This window comes from Octopus bimaculoides, chromosome 19, assembly GCF_001194135.2.
Source record: "Octopus bimaculoides isolate UCB-OBI-ISO-001 chromosome 19, ASM119413v2, whole genome shotgun sequence".
Lineage (NCBI taxonomy): Eukaryota > Metazoa > Mollusca > Cephalopoda > Octopoda > Octopodidae > Octopus > Octopus bimaculoides.
In genome coordinates, this window is record NC_068999.1 from 54,328,002 (window position 1) to 54,353,089 (window position 25,088).

A 25,088-nucleotide genomic window follows, 5' to 3' on the forward strand; every position below is an offset into this window, starting at 1 on the left:
TTAATAGACAGATGCCCTTCCAGTTGCCAACCCTCGCCTGTTTCCAAGCAAGTTAATACTTTCCTAGACAAGTTTTTCATGGAAGACTGGAAACAAACAACTTTGCCTGCAATGATGATGCTCATTTACAATCAAAACATGATGTCTAGACCAAAGTGCATACAAACACACACACACACACACACACACACACACACACACACACATTACACTGTACCATACATTTGACAGACAGACAGATAGATAGATATTATTATCATTATTTTCCCTGCTTTCCATGCTAGCATGGGTGAGACAGTTTGACAAGACTCATTTTCCTTCGTATGTGTGTGTGTGTGTGTGTGTGTGTGTGTGTGTGCGTATTACATTACACACACACACAAGGGGTGTACCAAAAGTATGCAAATGAGGACTTATTTATTGACACTGGTGGTTCAAATTGCACGTGTTCATAAAGTAAATTTTCCTATATAATAACTTTTCTTCCTGTCTTTTACTTCAATGCATGCAAAGAATGGGTTCCAAGTAGAAGCAACATTTTGTCGTTGAAATCTTGAAAAGGCAGGGGTAGGGCAGCCTATCCTACATCCAACAGAAGGCTACAGTTTATTTACAGCGATGATACCTTTGACAAGAGCAGAGATTGATGAAGACATTTATAGGTGCAGACATGGTTGTGTAGTAAGAAGTTTACTGCCCAATCACATGGTTCCAGGTTCAGTCTCACTGCATGACACCTTGGGCAAGTATCTTCTAGAGTCTCAAGCTGATCAAAGCCTTGTGAGTGGATTTTGTAGATGGAGACTGAAAGAAACCTGCTATATATATATGCTAAATGCAAGTTTCCTTTTCAGGTACATGATGCTGCTGTCCCCCATCCCAGGGTCTCATGGACCCACACCTCTCTCACCCTCAGGTTTGGCACACTTAATGTTGGCACACGGAAAGGTAGGTCTGGTGAGATTGTTGAGATGCTTGAACAGAGACGTATAGATTTGTGCTGCATCCAAGAAGTAAGGTGGAGAGCAGGTTCCGCTAGGTTCCTCACAGGCAAAGAACATAGGTATAAAATTTTCTGGGCAGGGAACACTGACAGGGTCAGGGGCGTGGGTATACTTCTTGCAGAGAAATGGGTTGATAAGGTAATCGAGGTAGTCAGAGTCTGTGATAGAATACTTAAGATTAGATTAGTGCTGCAACATGGATTAACAACCATTATCTTGGCCTATGCCCTTCAGCCGGGGCTACCTGACGAACAGAAAGACTGATTTTATGACACCCTCTTGCAGATTACCTTGTCAACAAATGACCTGTTGAGGCAAGTGTAGTCGTTATCGTGGCAGATGACAGTCCTGCCAGATTGGTACCTGTGCCAGTGGCACGTAAAAAGCATCATTTGAGCATGATCGTTGCCAGTGTTGCCTGACTGGCTCCCGTGCTGGTAGCATGTAAAAAGCATCATTCGAGTGTGGTCGATGCCAGTGCCGGCTGACTGGTCCCATGCTGGTGGCACGTAAAAAGCACCACTAGAGCATGGTCGTTGCCAGTGCTGCCTGTGCTGGGGGCACATAAAAAGCACCATTCAAGAATGGTCAATGTCAGTACCACCTGACTGGCCCCCGTGTCAGTGGCACATAAAAAGCACCCACTACACTCTCGGAGTGGTTGGTGTTAGGAAGGGCATCCAACTCTAGAAACTTTGCCAGATCAGATTGGAGCCTGATGCAGCCTTCTGGATTACCAGCCCTCAGTCAAACCATCCAACCCATACCAGCATGGAAAGCAGACATTAAACGACAACAACGATGATGATATATATATATATGTATATCTATGTGTGTGTGTTTGTCCTTGTATTTGTCTCCCAGTACCACTTGACAACCAGTACTGGTGTGTTTACGTCCTCATAACTTAGCAATTTGGTAAAAGAAGTACCAGGTTTTAAAAAAATAATTAAATCCTGGGGTTGATTCATTCAACTAAAAATTCTTCAAGGCAGGGCTGCAGTATGGCCACAGTCTAACAACTGAAACAAGTAAAGAAAAGACAAAAGAAAGAAAGAGGAAACCAGCATTGAAGACAAACGACACAGTGAAAGACAATCAACAACAATTACTGATACAAATTGCCAGCAAGTGAACAAACTGATTCATGCAAACAGAGGATCAAACGCCTTGAGCTTGCTGCATAACCGGACTGTGATCACAATGAATTATAGAAGAGGGCAGCAGACTCTTTGGGAGTATCACAAAGTATGTCCAAAGTGGGTACTTCACCAGTTATCATTCGATTTGAAGGAGAGAAGGACAGAAGTCTGCGCTGATCTGCTGGAAATATTTGAAACCAATGAAGAGACTTTTTTTGTTTTCTCATCTGATGACAGGTGATGAAACATGGCCATATCTTTATGATCTGGAAACGAATGCTCAAGCCACAGAATGGCATCAAACCTGTTCTCCAAAGTTTAAGAAATCCAACAGCAGTCAACACAGAAAGACAGGGTAACTGTTTTTAGCATAATGTGTGTGTGTGTGTGTGCGCGCGTGTGTGTGCGTATATATAGACAGACAGACATGGATATATACATGTGTGTGTGTGAAGGCGCATGGCGTAGTAGCTTGGGATAGTGCACTCGTGATCATGATGTATAACATCTGATGGTCTGGACGATGCCATGATTGATTGATACATACACACATGATAGATAGATAGATAGACAGACAGACAGATAGAGACAGACAGACAGACAGATATAAATATCCACACACACACACAAACACTGATATATAGCTTTTCTATATTAAAGTTTTATATTTCAGTAAACATGTTCATAAGTGGCTGAAATCCAGAAGCTAGTATGAGTTTGTGTCTATAAAACAGTAAATGTCTGTAAGCAACAATTCAAGAATGAAAAATGATAATTGAATCATACCTTCCTTGCTTCATAGGTAAATATGGTAACCATCACACATGGATGATGTCTTATACATTAAAATTACTACTGTTACTATTCTTACTAATACGAAGAAATAGCATACAAATGGTTGTGTGTGTGTGTGTGTATATATATATATATATATATATATATATATATATATATATATATATATATATATATATATATATATATATATATATATATATATATATATACACACGCACACACACACACACATACATTATGTGTGTGTGATTGAGAGAGAGACAAGAGAGAGAGAAATGATTACAAAGTTTTAAGGTCAAATTCGTGACCACACGAGATATTGTGTTCTGTCATGTTATGTTGTACTCCCAGAGCAAGGTATGTAGCTAACCCTGCTACCTTCAGTTCCCCTTGACAATATAAAACAAGGTCCACTCCCTAAAAACAGTTGCTCCAACATAATGTATCTCAATCGTGCAATCATGGAAAAATTGATGCAAACTGCTACACACACACACACACACACACACACACACACACACACACACACACACACACGTTTGCTTCAAATAGCTGTAGACCTCCTACACAATTCCACCCACAACAGTTTAATATATTATCTGCTGGGGTTACATGCTATCAATAATAAAAAAACATTGAGAAACTTGGATGTATTTTCTTTCTGGCTATTTCATCTGGATATATGTTTCTTCAGTTTCACACCTCCGTATCACTAAATCAATAACAGACCACACAGCATGCTATCATTACTCACTACATACATCACTTTAAATTATTTATGCTTTAGTCAAACATGCACTCCTTTCTCTTGTCACTTTCAATTATCTTCATATTACAGTTGAGAAGATTTTTTTTTATACATTTTGAAACCAAACCACCGTTAAAGCAACATCATCACCATCATAACACAACCATCCTGAAAATGATTGCCATTCGACACAAGAGAATCTAAAGATCCCGGTGTTCAATGATAACAACTAAAATCCCTGAGATATGATGATGTGGTTAATACTTACCTTAGCACAGTCTGTGGTTAACTGACAAGAAAGACAACAGGTAAGAAGAGTAATAGAAATGCTAGTCTGAGAGACTGGTTTATATACCATAATGACAAAATGGATGCAAAATTATGTGGGATGTACGATAATGAATGAACAGTAGTTCCAAGGTGAAACTTTTCTATTTGAAATAGTTTACATCACATTTACGAACATTCCAATTTATCGTAGCTTCACCAAATGGTTATTATTAGTTCATTTGAAATTCTTAAAACAATAAATGATATTGTATTATCTTGCATTATTACTCAACCAACCAATTAGTCCTTCTATCATCACTTTTTAATAAAAACTGCTTAAGAGAGATTTTTGTTTTAATGCTTTTAAACCAGAATCCCTGACAGCTCTCCGCATTATTTATAGAGAAACCGAAGCTGTTGGCTTTGATCATAAAACCAGTTGGATTATCCACTACTACTGCCACTGGATGTCAAAGACTGACTCCTACGATAAAAGGATGATTCAGTCAGCTAACCATAACCTACATTGCTAATTTGTGCCATGTGGTTACTCAGCTACTGAGCTATGTAACAAAGTGACCTTGGGACTGCTGACTTGCATCACAAAATGACCCAGGCTGATGAGTTGTGTCACAAAAGTCATCTGGGCTGTTGAGTTGTGTCACAAAAGTGATTTGGGCTGTTGAGTTGTGTCACAAAAGTCATCTGGGCTGCTGAACTACAAAAATGACCCAAGCTATGTCACAAGGTGACCCAAAATACTGAGTTCGTTCATACGGTGAACCAAACAGCTATCAATATAAGGGTTCTCATTTCTTTTGCATGCAAAACTTTGACAGTATGAAGTGAAAGCAAAGAGGAGGGGTTGTTGCTGTTGCTGTTGTTGTTGTTGTTGCTGGTATTGAGACATTGGTGATGAATGAGGAGAACCAGCACAGGTTGGAGAAGAATTAGTTTGGTATAATACATTAAATGTGCAACATTCATATGAACTGAGAGAAGACTTGGACATTAAAGAGATTAGATGATTGTGCAGAAGAGGTTAACTTGTACAATAAGGGTTGTTGACGGGTGAAAATGTATCATGTGTTACCAGAGGAGAATGGTTAGCTATAACAGTTGGAAGTTCAAGGAATACAAGGGAGAAAGTGGTATGATCAGATCTCAAAATGTCCTAATTCCACAGACAAGGCCACACAGTGTTGAGATGAAAGGTGATTTATCATACAGCAAACCTGTCCACCACTATTTGAGTTAAAAAAAAAAAATTGGATACTAAACTTTGGTGTTGGTGGTGGTGGTGGTAGTGACAACAGTGATGATGATAATGACAGCTATGATGATGACAACGATGATGATGATGTTCATCATTCATAGTGCCCACACTTTTACTATAGTAAGCTGTAACTTACCATTGTACTTAGCTACTGAGGAGTAACCAAACTAGGCTAGGCCAATGTGTCTTTTCTATGGAGACAGAGAAAGTTTGGTGACAGGAAAGAAACTGCCAAAACTTTAGACTACAACAGACCAACATCCTAACACTATGGCTAGCTAATGCCTCTCTCTCTCTCTTTCCCTCTCTCTTTCTCCTCCTTCTCTCTCTAGTTTCAATCAACACTGTTTGTCGAAGGATTGAATAAGTAAGTAAATGAATAAAGCAATTATCTTTATTTATTAACTAATTACATAGTATTAGGTTACCAGAAAGATTATTATAATTGGTACACAAGCTAAAAATACCATAAGGTTCATTTAACACATTCTTTCAGTACATTATTGGCGTCACACTAACATAAAACACTGGGAATATTCAACCGACTACAGAAATTCTTTAAGTACTAATAACTATACATTTACTCCTTAATATAACAATTTCACTGATAAGCTTAATTGTCTAATAACTTTATACTGGGGCATTTTTAAACAACAACAATCAACATATGTTTATTCAACAGTAATCAATGTTATACACTAAATTATTCTCTTTTTATAGTTTGTAAAAATATTTTTTATGCTCTTTCTAACTGGATGTGGCATTCCAGCATGGCCATAGTCATGATGGCTAAAAAAAACTAATTATCGTTATCATCATCATCATCATTGTTTAACGTCTGCTTTCCATGCTGGCATGGGTTGGACAGTTTGACAGGAGCTGGCCTGGCAGGAGCCTGCACCAGACTTCTGTGTCTATTTTGGCATGGTTTTTATGGCTGGGTGCCCTTCCTAACCCCCAACCACCCAACAGAGTGGACAGAGTGCTTTTTATGTGGCACCAGCACAGGCGAGGTCAGGTTCTGGCATGGTTTTCACAGCTGGATGCACTTCCAAATGGCAAATACTTTACATTGTGGACTGGATGCTTTGAGAGGAGAGGCAGCATTGGAGGAGGTGATCTTGTGTCAGATGATGAAAGACTTGAGTGTGACAGAGAAATAGAGAGGCAGAAACAGGTGTCTTACTGTAGTGGAGATACATGATTAACCAGCCAGCCAGCCAGCCAGCCAGCCAGCGAGAGAGAGAGAGAGAGAGAGAGAGAGAGAGAGAGTAATCAAGAATGAAGACAGAAACAGGTGTGCTGCTGTAAAGGAGATAGAAAGTTATCCAGCCTGAGAGAAGAGCTATGTATCTCTTTCACAGCAGCACACCTGTTTCTCTCCTCATTTTAATTATATGCAGAAATGATTGTAATTAAACAAACAAAACAGTCCCACTGCATGGCACCCTGATACAAGTAAAAAATAAAAAGTTACAAAGGAGCCTCTACACAGTCTCTAGAAATAACAGTCATTTTCCCCCCTGAGTTACATCCTCTGAGCCAGTGATTCTCAATGTGGAGCATATGCACTACCAGTGGTGGGGGTGGAGGGAATTGCGGTGGGGCATGGGACCCAAATTTTTATTTTCTGTTTTTCTTTTAGTGGGACCTGGAATTGTGAAAAGATCTTCTTCACAGCAAACATACTACACCTATACCCAGCCTAACCAAACCAATCCTTCCAGCCAAGCATACTGTGTGAAGACTGTTTGCTATTCTAATGCACTCATGTGGATATTTCTTTAAAGAAAGTATATTTAAAACCCTGTTCAGTCATGAATGACCACGAGATTTCACCTAGAAAGTTCCACTCCAAGGCACAAGTCCAGGTGTTTGTGGAAGACCGACAGTCACCCATGCATTGCTCCAATGTTATTCAAGGGTAAAGCAAAGGGTGATACAGCTTGGCATCAGTGATGTTGCAACTCATTTCAACAGCTGAATGAACTGGAGCAACATGAAATAAAGTATCTTGCTCAAGAACACAATACACAAAACACAGTCCAGGAATCGAACTCACCACCTCATGATTGTGAGCCCAACACTCCATCCACTAAGCCATGTACCTTCATAATTATGAAATATTGAAAATAAAGTTGTTTTTTACCAACTACAGGTGGAGTATACATTTTTCTGGAAAATTTTAGTGGGGCCTGGGGGAAAATAGGTTTGGGAAACACTGCTCTAAACCATATTTTAAAAAAGGAAGACACATTAGATAATATAGAACAATGGCTGGAATGCCAATCATCATATGATGAATACCTGATCAGAATCGAACTGTGGCTAAATAACAGCAAAAGACAGATACACCTTGAGTGTCTCAGGGTCATGATTATCATCATCATCTATCGTCTACATACAAATGCCTCCTTTTTATAGACTGGCACACTCTGAGTTAAACAAAAAACATACCTTCCTCCATTAGTGGCTAGTCTGTGTCCCATAGTGCCTATTTACAGGTAAACTGAACCAATTATTGAGTGTTCGTTATTTTCTACTAAATAAGGTGGGTGAGCTGGCAGAATCATTAGCACACCAGGCAAAATGCCTAGCAGCATTTTGTCCGTTTTTAAGTTCAGAGTTCAAATTCTGTTGAGGTCAACAGCTATCAAGCTCTTTTCCCAAACTGTTAAGTTACAGAGACAAAAATAAACCAACATTAGCTGTCAAGTGGTGATGGTGGACAAACACAAAGATACACACACACACACACACACACACATACATGACAAGATTCCACAGTTTCCATCCACCAAATTCCTTTACAAATAATAGTCAGCCCAAGGCTATAGTAGAAGACACTTGCCCAAGGTATCACCTAGGGCAACTGAGCTCCAAACCACATGGTTGCAAAGCAAACTTCTAAACCACAGTCATGAACCGCATCTCACCACATGTCCAAGTCTCTATTTTTTGCTACCATATTAACCATTACTGATGGCACAGCTATTCACAGACTTTTCTCCAAATACAGTTTGACATCACAAGTTATTTATTTTGCTGTGAATGCAAAAAAGAAATGAAGCAAGCATGCTCCATTGGATGTGTAATATCAGTGTGAATGAACAGTAGAGTACTAATGAGCTAAGTGAAAAATTAGGTAAAAAGAAGAATCAGATGTAGTGTGCAAGAGAGATAGCTCTCTTTAGGTCCTTTAGTCTAGCAAGTTGCAAAGTGACCTCACTAGTGTTGGTGCCTTGAGAAAAAGCACCCAGTGTACTCTGTGAAGTGGTTGGCATAAAAAAGGGCATCCAGCCTTAAAATCCATCCCAAAACTGATACACTGGAAGATAGTGTGATCTTCTGACTTTTCAGATCCTGTCAAACCATCAGGGGAGACAGATGTGAAATGATGATGATTTTTACAGCAATACTGCAATTTGTCTAAAACCTTTATTATAGTTTAAATCTTCTAAAGAATTTAGCAGGAAATAGCAAGCAATACAATGTACGAATCCAGTCCCGACAGAAGGACCTGTTTTTCTTTTGTGTCTCAAATTAGTGTGGAGTGGGGGGGGGGGGTTAAATATCATTTACATTAGAAAATCTAAGCAGTTGATTAATTTCATACCTTTTGTTCCTACTTTTCAGCTCACAAGCCAATAAGAGAACCGTTACTTGGTTATTCAGCCTGATAGAAATAGCAGCCAAATCTCCCTAAAATTATACCCTACTCTGTCTTGAGTGAAAGACCTGTTGGATGGTATACTCCTAGATACAGAATGCCTAAGAAATGGATGACCTGAGCACCTTTGAGCCTAAGTCAATCATTACATTCTAAGCACTTTTACTACTAATCCAGTAACAATAAAGTTTTACAATCCATATGGCCATTGGGATGATACTGAAGACTTTGCTGTCATGAAGAAATTCAAAGAAAAGACTAGAATGGTGTCCCATATTGCCTTCCCTAGAAATGTTAACAAAATATTTATCAGTTATACACTGCCAACAATTGCAAGAACTGTTCCTGCCTATGGCATCTTTTGTCAGCAAAGAGTACTACAATCTCTATGGTACCTACTGACAGCAAAAGTGTACCCACAGATGGTATCTATTGACAGGTAGTCTGTACCTACTAATAGTATCTGTAAGCAGCATGGTGAACTGTATTTCTCTATGGTGCTTATTTGTCAGACAAGGTGACTATAGCCCTAGGCTCATGATTTCTAATGTGCCTTTCCTTTTTAAGATGGTAAGCTGTGATTTGAGGGCTATTTGGCTGATGTTTCTAGCAGGTCATGTAACTATGTAGAAGTTTCCTGGTTGGTTTGATAGAAACCAGTAGTATGTATCTGGTTGCCTGGATGCTAACTCACAGCCATCACATTCCAATAGATTATACACAACTGCAATGCAGCATAACTGGACAGATCATTAAAATTAGTGGTGGAGGGAACTAATATTTCAAGAGTAATCAAGACATTTAACAGCAGAATCAATTCCCTCACTGCCTGTAACCATTATTGAAGAATAAGCTCTAATTTTAGCAACACTTAAAGACAATAACAATCTAGCTGCAGTGGCCTTTTATTCAACATGACTTGTTAGCAGAACCATTGGGATGTTGGCCTGCCATCCAAAGAGTCCAAATTTCATATTCTGTCACCAATATCATTTCATATCCTTGTAAGGGTCATTCAGTTTGTAATACCTCATAAATTGATACTATGAAGAGGTGTCTAGAACCAAAACCAGCAATCATCCAAAGAGGGATCAGTACAGAGAAATTGATGCAACATTCTATAAACTGTTCAATATGATTCCATAACAGACTAAAATGTGGCCAGATGAAGCAGCTGCTCATTAACATTTAATTGATTAATAATGCTATAATTCAAGCAGAGATCAAAATCTCAAGTAGAGATCAAAATACAGTCATTAACTCTAATGTTTTATCCTGACTATTCTTTGTTTTGCAACATTGAAGAGTTACATCATCATCATCATTTAACATCCGTTTTCTGTGCTGGTATGGGTTGGATGGTTTGACAGGAGCTGGTAAGGCCAGGGGCCACACCAGGTTCCATCATCTGACAGGTTCACATAGTTGGGTTCCATTATCTATTCTGCCTCCTCCGTTACTTCTTTCACACTAGCATATAGCTAACCATCTCCTTTTGTAGTCTTGCAAGCTGTACAGCAGCTTCACTAGTGCTAGTGGCTTCGAAAGCAGACATTGGAGCACAATGAGGTCCTTGGACCCATCAGATCCTGTCAAACTATGCACGCATGGAACAAGGATGTTAAATGATGATGATGATGATGATGATGATGATGATCAAATACAATAAAATACTAAAGAGAATGCCTATACTTGATCATAAACCTGATACAGACAAGCAATCATAATGATAATACTGTTTGATCCAATATCAACCTTAAGTGAGCAGACCTATGAGCAATGGGCTTCCAACCATGACCCTCTTGTCTTTTACTTATGACTATATTATCCAATTTATACCCCATTTTTAAATGGTGGGATGAGGCTTAGAGGAGATATGGCTGCTATTTCTAGCAAGCTGAGCAATCACATACAGTCTTTCAGCCAAGTGGAGCAGCAGAGGTGAGGATGTTGTTTGCTGCTGCTGTTGCTGTTGTTGTTTGGCTCCAAGACAGTGCTGACCAAGCAAACCAAACCCATGGTCAGGGGCATCCAAACTATGACTATCCAATCACAATTTTCAGCAACTGTTTATCTCAGACTATATTATTTAATGTGTCCCCTTTTTTTTTTTTCATAATGGTAAATTGTGGGTTTAGGAAAGATTTAGGAACTGATGACGACGACAGTGGTTGCAGTGGTGGTGGTAGTAGAGTAGCGGTGGTGGCAGTGGCAATGGTGTTGCTGACAACAGTAATTACTGTGAAGGCGACAGTCAAGAGTTGAAACAATCACAGTATATTAAAACAGTTTAAACAACACACAATACTGTTGGTGCTGCTTTCAGACAAATACCATACTGTTAATTAACTATTAATGTGTTGCCTAATTAACATTGTTCAGCAATTTTAGACAAGCAACAGTATTTTGAACTTGTTAACATGAAGTCTAAGAATTCTTCCCTCCCAGTCTATTCCAGTGTTCCACAATCTTTTTTCACTTATGGTACACTTATGTTCTTTTCAAAATTCGGTGGCACAACCCGAACTAAAAATATTACTAAAAGAGAAAATTTATATCCAGCTTACATTGCGGCCCACCTGGCCCACCAGCGTGCCACAGCATACCAGTTGCAGAGCACTTGTCTATTCAATGCCACCCTCTTTAAATAACAATCTTTTTAACTTATCAGATTATAAGCAGACCAATCAGAACCTGCATAACATATCTTATTGTTATGCTTGCTTCAGTCATTGGGCTGTGGTCATGCTGGAGCACCACCTTGCAGGGTTTCAGTTGTACAAATTAACCCCAATAATATTTTTTTAAAAGTCTAGTGCATGTTATATTGGTCTCTTTTGCTGAAACATAAGTTATTGGTGCACAAACAAATCAGCACCGTTGTCAAGTGGTGGTAGGGGTGGTGTGTATGCGTATATACATGTATGCATGCATATGTATACATGTATGCATGCATACATAAATATATACATACATAGATACATACATATATATGTATACTTATAAGATAAGGATATAATCATAAAATGATTATATCAGCAGCCTAGCACTTAAAAATTACCATATAGGTAACATCAATCAGGACTGTAGTAGAAGACACTGGTTTAAGTGTGCCATGCAGCAGGTACTGAACCTGAAACCATGTAGTTGCTAAGCAAACTTCTTTACCCAGCCAAGGCTACACCTATAGTCATTTCTTCCACATATTTTCTGTCAGATTTCTTACGCTCCAAATATTAAATATGTTAATATCAACTTATGTTTGAATATGAATGAGTTGTACAGGACAAGGTGCACCTGTCAACTATGCTGGAAGTTTTTTAAAAGCAGAGTGGAGCTAAGGCTGACATATTTCAGAAAAACTAATTTAAATATTTCATGAACAGAGATATTTTTGCTTACTTTGCTGATATTTTTTCATCACTGATGCTTTAGTTAAGTGCATAACGCAGCATTGTACTAATAATGTTAGGAGCTGGTTTAAATTGTTTGCTGCATTTCAATTTGTCCTCCGAGGGCTTGAGTTCAATCCCAGACAGGATTAACTACTGACTTTCATCTTTCTGTGTTCCTTTCGCAAGTGAACAAAACAAGTACCAGGTATGTAATTTTATTATTTACACCAGAGATGACACAAACTGGCAGAATCATTAGCACACTGGACAAAATGCTTAGCAGCATTTCATCCATCTTTAAGTTCTGAGTTCAAGTTCCGCTAACTCATCCCTTTGAAATTGCTGGCCGAGCAGAATTTCATTCACAGACCAAGGATTCGCCACCCCTAATATAAACAGAAATATGAGAAACAACACCCATCACACACACACACAGGCACATGCATGCACACACACACACGTGCACACACACACACACGCACACGTACACACACATGTACACAGACACACACACACACACACACACATCTTTCTGCCTTTGTTAATGAAGGGGAGATCTGACTCAAAATAATTCTGTAGGTGCTCATTGATTAGTTGTGTGTTCTGATTAGGTAGGACTACAATTAAAGGTATTTCAACCATGACCATCCAATCTTATTTTCAGACATTATATGTTGAGGACTAAATTATTCAATGTTTCCAGTTTTTTAAGACTGTAGGGTGTAATGGATGTAATTTGAAGAGGGTTTGACTGCTATTTCTAACAAATTGAGCAGCCATATAGAGGCTCCCTCCTCAATATAGTTTGTAGTAAAGAGTAAAATTCCAGAGGATTACAGTTCTAAGGATAAAGAATTCATGGGGTTTGATGAGGTAAGACATAGGTGTGTATCCAATCAATTAAAAAACCTAAGACATCAATATGTTAAAGTGTTTTGAAGGTAAGACTTTTAATAAAATAGCTCTATCGAAACAGAATTGATGAAAAAAATAAATAAATGTTAGAAAAAAAACGTATAACAAAACATTCTTTAGTAATAGCCCCAGTTTTGTTGTTGTTTTAATGATGGGAATTTTTGGAGGGAACAAAAGGAATTTACAGGGAGTGGCGGACCACTTGGTACCATTATTTACAGTGTTTGAAGGAATCTTGTTAATGTCAACAAAGTAGTGATATCAAAACTCTTTTTATTTTTCAATTGCTGACACTGTCACAACTCCTAATAGACAGGATACGATTTGTTTTGTTTGTTTTTTTTTTGTCACAGGAGGCAGGATTTGAAAAGATACTTTAAGGTGTCTAACCATTCTGCCCATACTCTGGGCTGGTATTTTATCAGCCCCAAAAAAATGAAAGGCAAAGTAGAACTTGGTGGGATTTGAATTCAGACTGCAGAGAGTCTGAACAAATAACATAAATCCTTCTTCCTATCTGATACTTTAACAACTCAACCGATTCATTTCCTTCTATAAAAACCTGTACAGCAATGATAAAACTACAGATAGCAACAATAAAATCATACACAGAAATGTTTTGGTATTGATTCTCATTTTTTTCCTAAAGAAAAAGGGTAAAAGAAAGCAGCATCAGAGAGACAAATATTCACAGAAAAGTAAAACCAAAGAAATAAAACCCAACAAAGTAAATAATTAAAATATTTACCATCTCCCATAATAATCATTCCTTGTTGAAGTGAAAGTAAGAACAAGATCTAAGTAGGTCTGCCACTTTGCCTGTCGTTAACTCCTCCTTTCACTTACCCAAAGTCAATCAGAAGTGACAGATACTATAGTTGAATGGTGAGTGAGGGTACTTACTGTCACCCTTATGTTTGTTTGTGAAAGACATAGACATGGACGAGGAGAGCTGGATTGAATGAAATGCTGCAAATAGTTGCAATTTCTGAGTCTGAAGTGAACACATTACTTCCAACTGAAGAGTCATTAATTAGCTTAGCTTCAAACTCTAGCACCTAATCAGAGACTGATCGGAAAGTTTATGGTTATTTAATAGATACACACTCAGTTTTAAAAAGCCAACTTTCCAATCTCTCTCTCTCTCAATAAAACTGGCTCTTTTCTTCCAAATTTAATCTTTTTTTGTTTTTCCCTCCTTTATGTTTTCAAATAACAAGCCTTCACCAAAAATATCTCCAAAACTAGCTCATTATCGGCTAATAATATTCAGATTGTTGCCACTGTTGCTGATTTAGCAGACTCATTAAAGCACCAAACAAAATGCTTCGAGGTGTTTGTTCAGGATCTTTACAATCTGTGTTCAAATCCCACCAAAACAACTTTAGCATTTCATTTTTCAAGGGTTGATAAAATAAAGTACCAGTAAAGTACGGAGATCAATGATATCAACTAAACTCTCTCCTCGTAATTGCCGGCCTTGTTTCTGAATCAGAAACAACAACTGTCATCATTATCATTATTATCAATGTAGCAAGCTGACAGAATCATTAGCACACCGGGCAAAATGTTTAGTGACATTTTGTCTGTCTTTACAAATTCCACTGAGGTCAACTTTACCTTTCATCCTTTCAGAGTCGATGAAATAAGTACCTGTTGAGCACTGGGGTCGATGTAATCAACTTACCCCCTCCTCCAAAATTTTAAACCTTGTGCCTTTAGTAGAAAAAATTATTATTATTATTAAAGCAGCAAGATGGCAGAACCTTTCACATGCCAGGCCAAATGCTTAGCAGCATTTTGTCTGTCTTTATGTCCTGAGTTCCAATTCCACTGAGGTCAACTTTACCTTTCATCCTTTCAGTGTCAGTAAAATAAGTATCAGTTGAGTGTTGGGGGTCAATAAAATAAGTACCAGTCAAGCACTGGAGGCTTTCCCCATCCCCTCAAGTTTCAGGCTTTGTGCTTGTATTAGAAACGATTATTATTCAAAGCAGGGAACTGGCAGAGTCATTAGCATGCATAGGAAAGTGTATAGTGGCTTTTCATTCCTTTTTACATTCTGAGTTCAAATCCTGCCAAGGTCATCTTTGCCTTTCATCCTTTCAGAGTCAACAAAGTCAGTACCAGTCAAGTACTGGGGTTGTTGTAATTGATTTACCCCCTCCCCAAAATTGTTAGCCTTGTGGGGTCGATAAAATAAGTACTAGAGGTCTATGTTATCAATTTGTCCCCTCCTGCCAAAATTTCAGATCTTCTGCCTTTAGAAGAAAGGATTATTATTATTATTATTATTATTATTATTATTAAGGCAGCAAGCCAACAGGATCACTAGCATGCAGTCTGAAAAGACTGAGTTCTTAACAAGAACATCAAATTAAAAACTTCCTGAAGACATTAGTCTGGCTTGTTGTACTGTATGAAGGTAGAAACTACTTGCCTAAGAGCAAGCAATATGGTGAAACTCAAAGCACTTGAAATAATGTCATACTGAAGAGTACTGAGGACTAGCTGGACTGACCATTAAACAAACAAGTCAGGACTTGAGGAAATGGAAACAGAGAGAGAATATTTGGCAACTGTCGGGAAGAAAAAGTTGCAATACTTTGGGCATGTTATCAGGGCCCAGAACTCCAGTACCCAGATCTTAGAGGGAAAAATCAATGGGAAACAAGGAAAGAGGAGACCAAGAAGATGCTGGCTGAATGACATCAAAAACAAAATAGACCAGAAGGCCTCTAGCTGAATGTACAGCCATGGCCAGAAACAGGATTCAATGGAGAGATATAGTGCATGCATCCATGATCCCTGACCCTCAGCAATGGAAATCAGAATAGGGGAGGCAAGAACAGATGTCCACATATAAAAATATCTGCTACACTCGTTCACATGTAGAATCAAAATTCTTCCAAAAAATTTTGATAGCATCAGTAGAAAAAACTGTAAAACAATTTCTTACATAAAGTGTAAAGAAAGAAAACATTGAACTAAATTGTCCAACTTTAGGTAAGTTAATGTTGTTAGTTTTTAATAAATTTTAAGAATTATGAAAAATTTTGTAATCAAACATACGTTAATGATAAATATTTTATATCTTAAAGGTGATAGTTACTTAAAAGTTTCACCGTAAACACTTTAAAAGGAACAGACTAACTTCAATTTTACAGTTAAAGAAGTTAGCACAGTGAAAGTTGTAACTGTCACATTTTATGATATAGAATTTATTTACTTTACCTTTCATATTGAATTCTATTTCAGATGTTTAATCATCATTTAACATACACGCATCTGTGCTAAACACTCATGACATTAAGATATGTTAATGATATAATGATTATGAGAGTTACAATCACAAAACTAATACTTTTAGATCCCCAACAGTACTATGGTGTGTTCATTGTTAAAAACCCTTTAGCGTTAAATAGGCGCCACAGAGAAGTATAATCTACCACTGCATGTAGCAAGGACACTGTAATAGAAAGAGTTCTGTTACCTTGCAGTGGTGAGCTCAGATTAAAAACATGGATTTATTCTGGAGAAGAATTGACTTTGCCAGACACTTTTGTTCTTGGTACACTGCATCAAAATGTCCCAGTATCACAAATGAGTTACAAGAGTTACAAAAGTATTTTTAACACCTTAATCAACCCTTTTGTTACCTATTTCTCTTGAAATACACTGCCTTTGTCTCATTAGTTTTAAAAATAATGAAAAGAAAAAATATGTATATCATAAAACAAGGGACAGTTTCAGATGGGCTGGTATCAAAATGATGAGAGTTGGTTTGTCTTTTAAGTTGTGCACGACACATTCATGAATCCACTTCTCTCCAACAAATAAGTGATTAGTATAAATAAAAAAAAGATTTAGATAAATAAAATTATATCAATATTTCATAAATGAACCAAATATGAATATCAGACTTTACAGAACTAAAAAAAAAGGAGAAAAAACATTGAAAAGCATACCAAAGTCACTGAATAAATAAGTTGAAAATAGAAGCAAGAATAAATGATGGTCAATCCATCGTTAGGACATGAAAAAGTAAGAAGTACAGTAATACAGTAAGAGAGACCTGTAAATGAAAGATAGGGTTAGGGTTTTTGGTAGAAAAGAAGGTAAAAGAATGAACTGACAAGTGATGGCAAGATAAAAGAAATAAAGGAAGGATGAAGACTAAAAGAAATGGTAAGACACTAGTAATTGACCAAAGACAACTTTAAATTTTTGTACTCCATGAAATAATCTAGAAGTTGTACTGCTTTGTTCTAGGAGTATTTCTTCCACAAAGCAATCAAATAAAAAAAGTAAGTTAACATCTGTTGAAAAACTAAAGAAACATTTCTGAACTATATCCCACAATGCAATACTACTGACAGTTTGAAGTAGTGTATCCACTATATATATTTAAATATTCATGAGCAGGCATCAAATATAAAATTCTCCATCTCATTAACAAATATTCTTCACCTATCTCCACTGATCAACTGACTCCTTTTTACTGCTCAATAGGTTTCTAATGAATAGTCAACTACCTAGTCCACAACAAACTCTACCTAAAGCATGTACTTCCCCATTTCTTGTTTTCTGTACTGTGTTTCACTTCCAAAGCTTCAGACAAAATCCTTGCCAATCCTTTCTCAGACTTCCATATCACTGGAATTCCTCTTCCACCCACATTTTTCTCCGACTAACTCGCAAAAGTTTAAATGAAACATTAACTATATCCACTTTGATCGTCAAACAGAGCAGAGCCTAAATTGCTTATAAGCAAACCTTCCTTCTCAAGTTAGCAGACAGTTAAAGAGAGAAAGGCAAGATGGCAAATCTGTTATTAATTAAATAAATGTGTTAATTTGTAATTAGAAAGAGGCTCCAGTTCAAAATTATGTTAGCAGGAAAAGAAATTGGAGATAGAGCATTAAAAGATGGATGAGTGAATGACAGCAAGAAGAAGCAGGAGTAGTTTTTCTTCAGATAAAATTCTGGTATTTACCTGCAAAACTGCATGATTACCATGAGAGCGTTCCATGATTTATGTTTATCGAATTGGCTATGATTTCTAATCAATGAGTCAGGTTGATATAAGATGAATGATTAAACTGTGACCTGAAAATGAAGTATTTCACAGCTTATTCCAGATTACAATAATCCAACAACTTGGATCAGGATTTAGGGGTTCGGGATATTTTTAAAGTTTCCTTGGGTTTTTCTTTTTTTAAATCATGTTTATATAGAAATAAAAGTAATGTTATGTTAATTAAATTCCTAAATTTCTCAACTTAATTACCATTCATGTAGTAAAGAATAATCCAAGATACGGCAAACCTTGTCTATACTATCTGGTTATTACCTGAAGTGGTGATAGTATTTCATCAGCTGCACCAGTACTGATTCTCTGGCAGAAAACACTAAACTCACACTGGTACAACACGCAAAGCTGTAAACAAATACTGAAGAGAGGCACAGCTTGCTAGCTTAAACAGCAGCAGCTCTGTGAATATGTTTTACCGACTTGCCAATGTGGGGTCTATAACCTAGTATGGGTCATTAGAAAAGAGGTGAACAATGGTGTTATCCAAAGCACATGAAAGGAAGGATAGCTCCAACAATACCTCTCAGAATTACAGGAACAGTCACAACCAGGTACAGCATGCTTTAACATTATCTTTAATGTGTATTTTTACACTGACTCAAATGAGAATTATTTGACTTCAGATAATAGTTTTCCAAGCGTACATATGGAAAGACTCACTCGCTGAAAGTCATGCATTCAACCGTGACTGCTTCTGATCTTCCACCAGCAAATGAAGCACAAATTCTGCTGCAACTCTTTTCATTCGCAATTCCTCGCTCAAAATTCATTGACAGAAGCTCCAGGATACACCAGTCATATCAACAAGTTCTTCAATTGTTCAACAACGGTCCTCCAAGATCAGTTCATGCATTTTCATGAAGCCTTCATTCATGCGGGAGGGGTGACAGTCACCCTGAACGAGGCTGGTCTTCAAGCAACAAGTGACCATTCCTAAAGCATGAAAACCACTCGTAAACTTGTGTGTTGCTCATGGCAGCATCCTTGTAAGCTGTTTGAAGCATGACAACTGTTTCAGCTGCTGTTTTCTCCATCAGAAAACAGAATTTCAAGGAAACATGTTGTTCCTTCATTTCAGCCATCGCAAAAATCAACAAACAGGAAAGAAACACTGCAAAACAAAGATGCACCACATGGCAGTACGACTTCATTCAATGACACTGGTTGGCAGACTGATGACTGAGGTTTGTATCAAGTGATTTCTAGTGGCGGAAGCCTAAACTACAATGGGTTTGTCCCACAGTGAACGTTTCCAGTTATTTTTGGGTACCTCCTCATAAAAGATCAATTGTTGATTTACAAAAGTAGATGTTAAAATGATGATGACGATGGTGGTGGTGGTGGTGGTGGTGGTGATATACTATAAAGTTCAAACAGACTGGAACTTGAGGTTTCATCAATTAGCCTGTTCAACCAGACTGGTTGAAATTCCATATGGTGTACCCAGTACAAACTATGGACCTACAAGAAATGCAGTGAAATCACAGACAGGGTTAGTTAACAGTAGACTTTGTTAACATTACGAAGGGTATGCAGCCATAAAAACCATGCCAAAACTGAGACCCTGGAGCAAAGTCACAGTCCTCCAATTCATTGGCCGATCGATCGATCCGAGCCACATGGAAAATAGACATGATGCTGATGCTGATGCTGATGATGATGATGATGACGACAATGACATAGGACTACATTTTCTAATGTATCCTGTTCTAATTTAAGATAGCAGGATGTGATTTGAAGGAAATTTGACAGCTACAACTTGTAGGTTGAGTGCCCATACAGAAACCTGCCTTCACTAGCTTAAAGTAAACTTTGTTGCTGTTCTGATATATTCCCACACATCATAGTTGAATAAAACTATAATGAAAAGCATTCCTGTCACAGCAATCTTTTCATTTGTATACTAGGAACTGTATTGTCCAGTATAGCCTTTGTTTATGACTATGGTGTGTTTTGTGAGAATATTAACTACTATTTTCAGCAAGTTGAGTGATAGTTGCCTTTTGAATAACATTTTCAATGAATAATTCTTTTGCTCTCCTTCTGTCTGACACTTTATGCTTCATATTTTCAGACTAGATAGCTGAACTAAGAGATTTATTTCACTTGTTATACCATCTGAAGAAAAGAAGGACACAGCCATAGAAAATGAAAGAATCTCCAACAATAAATAGCATGCCTTTGAAAATACCCCCAAATTCAAGATATGTCAAAGAAGTCTTAGCCAAGATAATAGAAAGGGAGTAATTTGTCAATCACATATACACACAATCATCGTTATTATAAGATTAGTGCAAACACATATACCTAAACTATGGAGAATTATACATTACAATAACATACACAGTACAATACTATGGAACATTATAGAATATTAGCAAATGTCATCGTTTTAACATCTACTTTTGCAGGCTTGCATAGATTAGGTAAGACATCATTGAGGCAGATTTTTCTATAGCCAGATGGTTTTTTTGTCACTAACTTCCAAGCAAGGAAATATTTCTCGTGGAACAAAATCAACCTGGAATAATGTGGTCATATTATAAATGGGGTCAGGAATGGCAGTGATTGAATGGCTGAATGATTAATCAAGCAATTGACTAGTTAAATGGTTAGCTAACTGACTGATAATAACAAAAGGTGAAATAAAACCAGTGTAAGTGTCTCTTATTGGCAAACTGACCCTCCCATGATACATCTGTCTCAGCACAGGATTTCACATCAAGTATTTTGTAAAACAAATACAAAAGCAATGGGCAAAAATATATACATACACACACACATTAATAATATATTTAATAATACTATTCCATGGAGCATTCTGTGTGTGAGTGTGTGTGTAGACAGACAGGTAAGCAAATAAAGCGACAAATAATGCTGAATGCTTAGTAGCTTATAGCTATTTATGGAGCATACAATTTTAGGCCTTATCACTGAAACTAAACACAGCAGTTACATAACAAGGTTTATCTTTATATGGCCAGAAATAATTTACCTAACCAGTTTATAGTCTCATTACATGTTCATCAAAGAAATAATAATAACCATTTTGTATATTCGGAAAGAGCAGTAGCTTATAACTATTGAGTGCACAAACTAGGACACCGCTGAACTGATCAGTCAGATTTGCATAACAGTGCATTTAGTGACAATCATTATATGTTATCTTTCAGGAAGTTTGTTGCATCATTGATCTAGGGCAGTCTTGGGTGGGTTGGTATCAAGAGGATTAATGAACACTGAACTGGTGCTAAATGCAAATTATAACACCATTATAACACAAATTATAACATCATGTCACAATATTTCATTTAAATATTGATTCTAAATAACAATAACAATAACAGCTGTGGCAGAACTCCAACTGTGTTTGAACATTAAGGCACTTGTCACCTGTTATCAACAGAGCAATTCAAATAGTCAATGAATAAATATGAAGATATTGAAATGTCATGAGCTCTAACCTGTTCGTTACTAACTTTCTCTTGAAATAAAATGCCTTTGTATCAATTAATTTTGAAGATAATGAAGGAGTGGCTGTGTGGTAAGTAGTTTATAGGTGCAGGAGTGGCTGTGTGGTAAGTAGATTGCTTACCAACCACATGGTTCTGGGTTCAGTCCCACAGTGTGGCACCTTGGGCAAGTGTCTTCTACTATAGCCTCGGGCCGACCAAAGCCTTGTGAGTGGATTTGGTAGACGGAAACTGAAAGAAGCCACTGAGCATCTTCTCCAGAGCAGTAATGATTTTGCCAGCTCACCACCTTTTTCAAAAACTAATAATACCTGAGGCTGCTCTTCTTCACAGTAATATGAAGGCTGTTGGGTATCTGCTCTCATCCTGCCCTTAAAAAACAAACATTACTAAAAGTATTTGTGCAAGATTCTCAGATACAGTCTTTTGCTTCAAGAAACCTGGCAAACACCAATACCAGTTGATTAAATCAACACTAGTATATGACTGGTACTTATTCAATTGACCCCATAAGGATGAAAGGTAAAGTTGGCCTCAGCAGAACTTAGACTGAGAGTGTAAGCAGCTGAATGAATGCTCCGATTACTATCAACCCATATACATTCACTCCTCTTAAATTTATGGTTTTATACTAACATAAGAGATCACAATTTATTTCAAATATAATATGGGACAGAGATTTCTGGGGTAGCATGATGAAATGCATCTCAGTTATAGCCACTTAAAGATGAATATTTCATTCAACTGTGAGTCCATAAAACTATTTGTAACATTAACAAAAACAATCAATACTATTGCTGCGACAGTGGCATTCTTAACGATTTGCATCACAAAACAAGTAAACAGCTGTCAAAAAAGAATTAAGAAAAATAAATTAAATATCATAAAACTAATATTAAGCTTATACTTGTTCTGCTAATTCTAATTCTTCTGATATATTTACAATTTCCCCTCAGGTAGTTGCAATTCAACATGTCAAAGCAAGACATCAGATATAAGTTAATATATTCCAAACAAAAAAAAAAAAAGAGATAGACATAGAAAAGATTGTTTAACAAATGACGAAAATCATCTTGAATATAATTATTGAATGCCACCAAAACATGTTGTTACCACATTATTCAACATGATCATTGTCGTCATCATCACTTTCATTACAGACAGTGAAGATGTCCAAGATGAAGAAACACTACACTAGTTGCATTAATGTCAGTTGTTCAGTACATTGTTGCACTTCAGTTTATATCTGTCCAGGATCCGATTAGTTTATCAACCGTCAGTAGTCAATTAAGTACCAGTAATATACGAAAGTCATCTGATCCCCCAATTCATCATCACCATCTTCACACCTGCTACAATTAGATTTGTAGGTGGATTGAATGCCTCACTGTATTTGGATCAATGGAATCAACTAAACCCCTCCCTCAAATTTACAGGCCTTGAGTTTAAATCAGAAAGACTTAGTGGACTTTCATCCCGCTTTATATTGAAAGCTCAAATTCTGTTGAAGTCGACTTGGCTTGACATCTTTTCAGAGTCAATAAAATAAGTAACAGTTGCGCAATGGGGTCGATGTAACTGACAGGCCGCCTCTTCCAAGATTTCGGAATTTCTGCCTAGAGTAGAAAGAATTGCTGTTGTTGTTGTTGTTGTTATTAATAAGGCAGAGAGGTGGCAGAATTGTCAGCACATCAGGCAAAATGCTTAGCAGCATTTCATTCTGAGTTCAAATTCTACCGAGGTTTGCCTTTCAACCTTTTGGGGTCAATGTAATTGGCTACCTCCCCGCCCCAGCAAAAAATTTCAAACCTTGTGCCTATAGTAGAAAGGATTATTATTGTTGTTGTTGTTGTTGTTATTAATGAAGAGCTGTGTACTAGCAGAACCATTACAATGTTGGCTAAAATGCATTGCAATTGTTCTGGCTCTTTTTGTTCTGGGTTCAAACCAACGAGGTCACTTTGCTTTTCATCCTTCCAGCAAATACCAGAGATCAATTAAATTGGTTAACACCCCCCACCCACCCACCAAATTTCTGACTGCATACCTAATTATTATTGTTATTTTATCCTACCAAAGTCAGCTTTGCCTTTCATCCTTTTGGGGGACAATAAAATAACAAACCAGTAAAATACTAATACTTTAATTCAGTTAATCTTAAAATTGCTAACCTCGTGTCTAAATAACAGGCATTGCAGGCTTTATCCTCATATGGCACATGGCTTGGTAATTAGAATGTTGGGCCACAATCATGAGGTAGTGAGTTCGATTCTTGGACTGGGCTGTGTGTTGTGTTATTTCATGTTGCTCCAATTCACTCAGCTGTAGAAATGAGTTGCAACATCATTGGTGCCAAGCTGTATCAGCCTTTGCCTTTCCCTTGTGGGACAGTATATCATCATTGTTGTGTTTAATTAGAGCCCCTTAATATTCAAAACCAAAATGGATTCAACTTTACCTTTCATCTTAGCAATCCAATAAAATAAGCACTTGAAGATATAGTCAATTTGGATGATGAATTTGATTGTGTATGTTCCTCAAGATAAGGTGTCTTTAGATAAAATCTAATAAAAATATCATTTTACAAAAATTGGTATTCATCATTTTCATAAATTATCATCAGGCGGCAAGCTGAAAGAATCATTAGCACGCTGGGCAAAATGCTTAGCAGCATTTCGTCCATCTTTACATTCTGTGTTCAAATTCCACCAAGGTCAACTTTGGCTTTAACCCCTTTCAGGGTTAATGAAATAAGTACCAGTTGAGCACTGGGGTTAATATAATGGACTTAACCCCTATCCCAAAATTGCTGGGCTTATGCCGAAATTTAAAACCAATAATCATAGACAGGAGAAGGACAAGAGAGTGATGTTATGTAGGTTGCAGTCGTGGGTGGGGAAGAGAGAGGCAGGCATAGTGCATGGGAAGGATGAGAGATGTCATCATCATCATCATTTAACATCTGTCTTCCATGCTGGTATGGGTTGGATGTATTATTGTAAAATTAGCAAGTCAGCATCCCAGAACCTATGTCTTTGCAAGTATACTCAGAGTTGAATTTGAACTCAGTATTATAAGTTAACAAGATGTTCATCAGTTTAACAGTTTGTTATTTGCATGCAGCACACATCCATACCAAAAGAAGATACAATAATTACAGTGATGTAGATAAATTTAGTAAGAGTTACTTGTCTCTGTCATCACAGAATGTGAACCACCAACTTTTTTGATCAAAAATTACATAATATTTTCATGTTGGTTTTCTATTCATAGTTTAATTTCTCGAGCAATTGAGCAGAAAT

The 25,088-nt window shown here is 37.2% G+C and overlaps 2 protein-coding genes across 5 annotated transcripts in view; one reads left to right on the top strand and one right to left on the bottom strand.

The window, feature by feature from the left end:
• LOC106875416 (diacylglycerol kinase delta) overlaps positions 1-25,088 on the bottom strand; it is a 162,884-nt gene that overhangs the window by 117,837 nt on the left and 19,959 nt on the right. Inside the window, exon 2 of one of the 4 annotated variants that reach the window (XM_014923542.2) lies at positions 18,215-18,327. The exons of 2 other annotated variants lie outside the window; for them this stretch is intronic. In XM_014923542.2, the coding sequence (XP_014779028.1) occupies positions 18,215-18,250 (36 nt within the window). In that variant the 5' untranslated portion in view covers positions 18,251-18,327. Of the gene's footprint in view, positions 1-13,966; positions 14,266-18,214; positions 18,328-25,088 lie in introns of those variants that run through there. One more of the 4 variants, XM_014923544.2, reaches the window with a different exon arrangement.
• Positions 12,302-25,088, top strand: part of LOC106875417 (transcription initiation factor TFIID subunit 6) — a 73,003-nt gene continuing 60,216 nt past the window's right edge. Inside the window, exon 1 of the mRNA XM_014923550.2 lies at positions 12,302-12,508. The gene's annotated coding sequence lies outside the window, so the exon portion shown is untranslated. The remainder of the gene's footprint in view (positions 12,509-25,088) is intronic.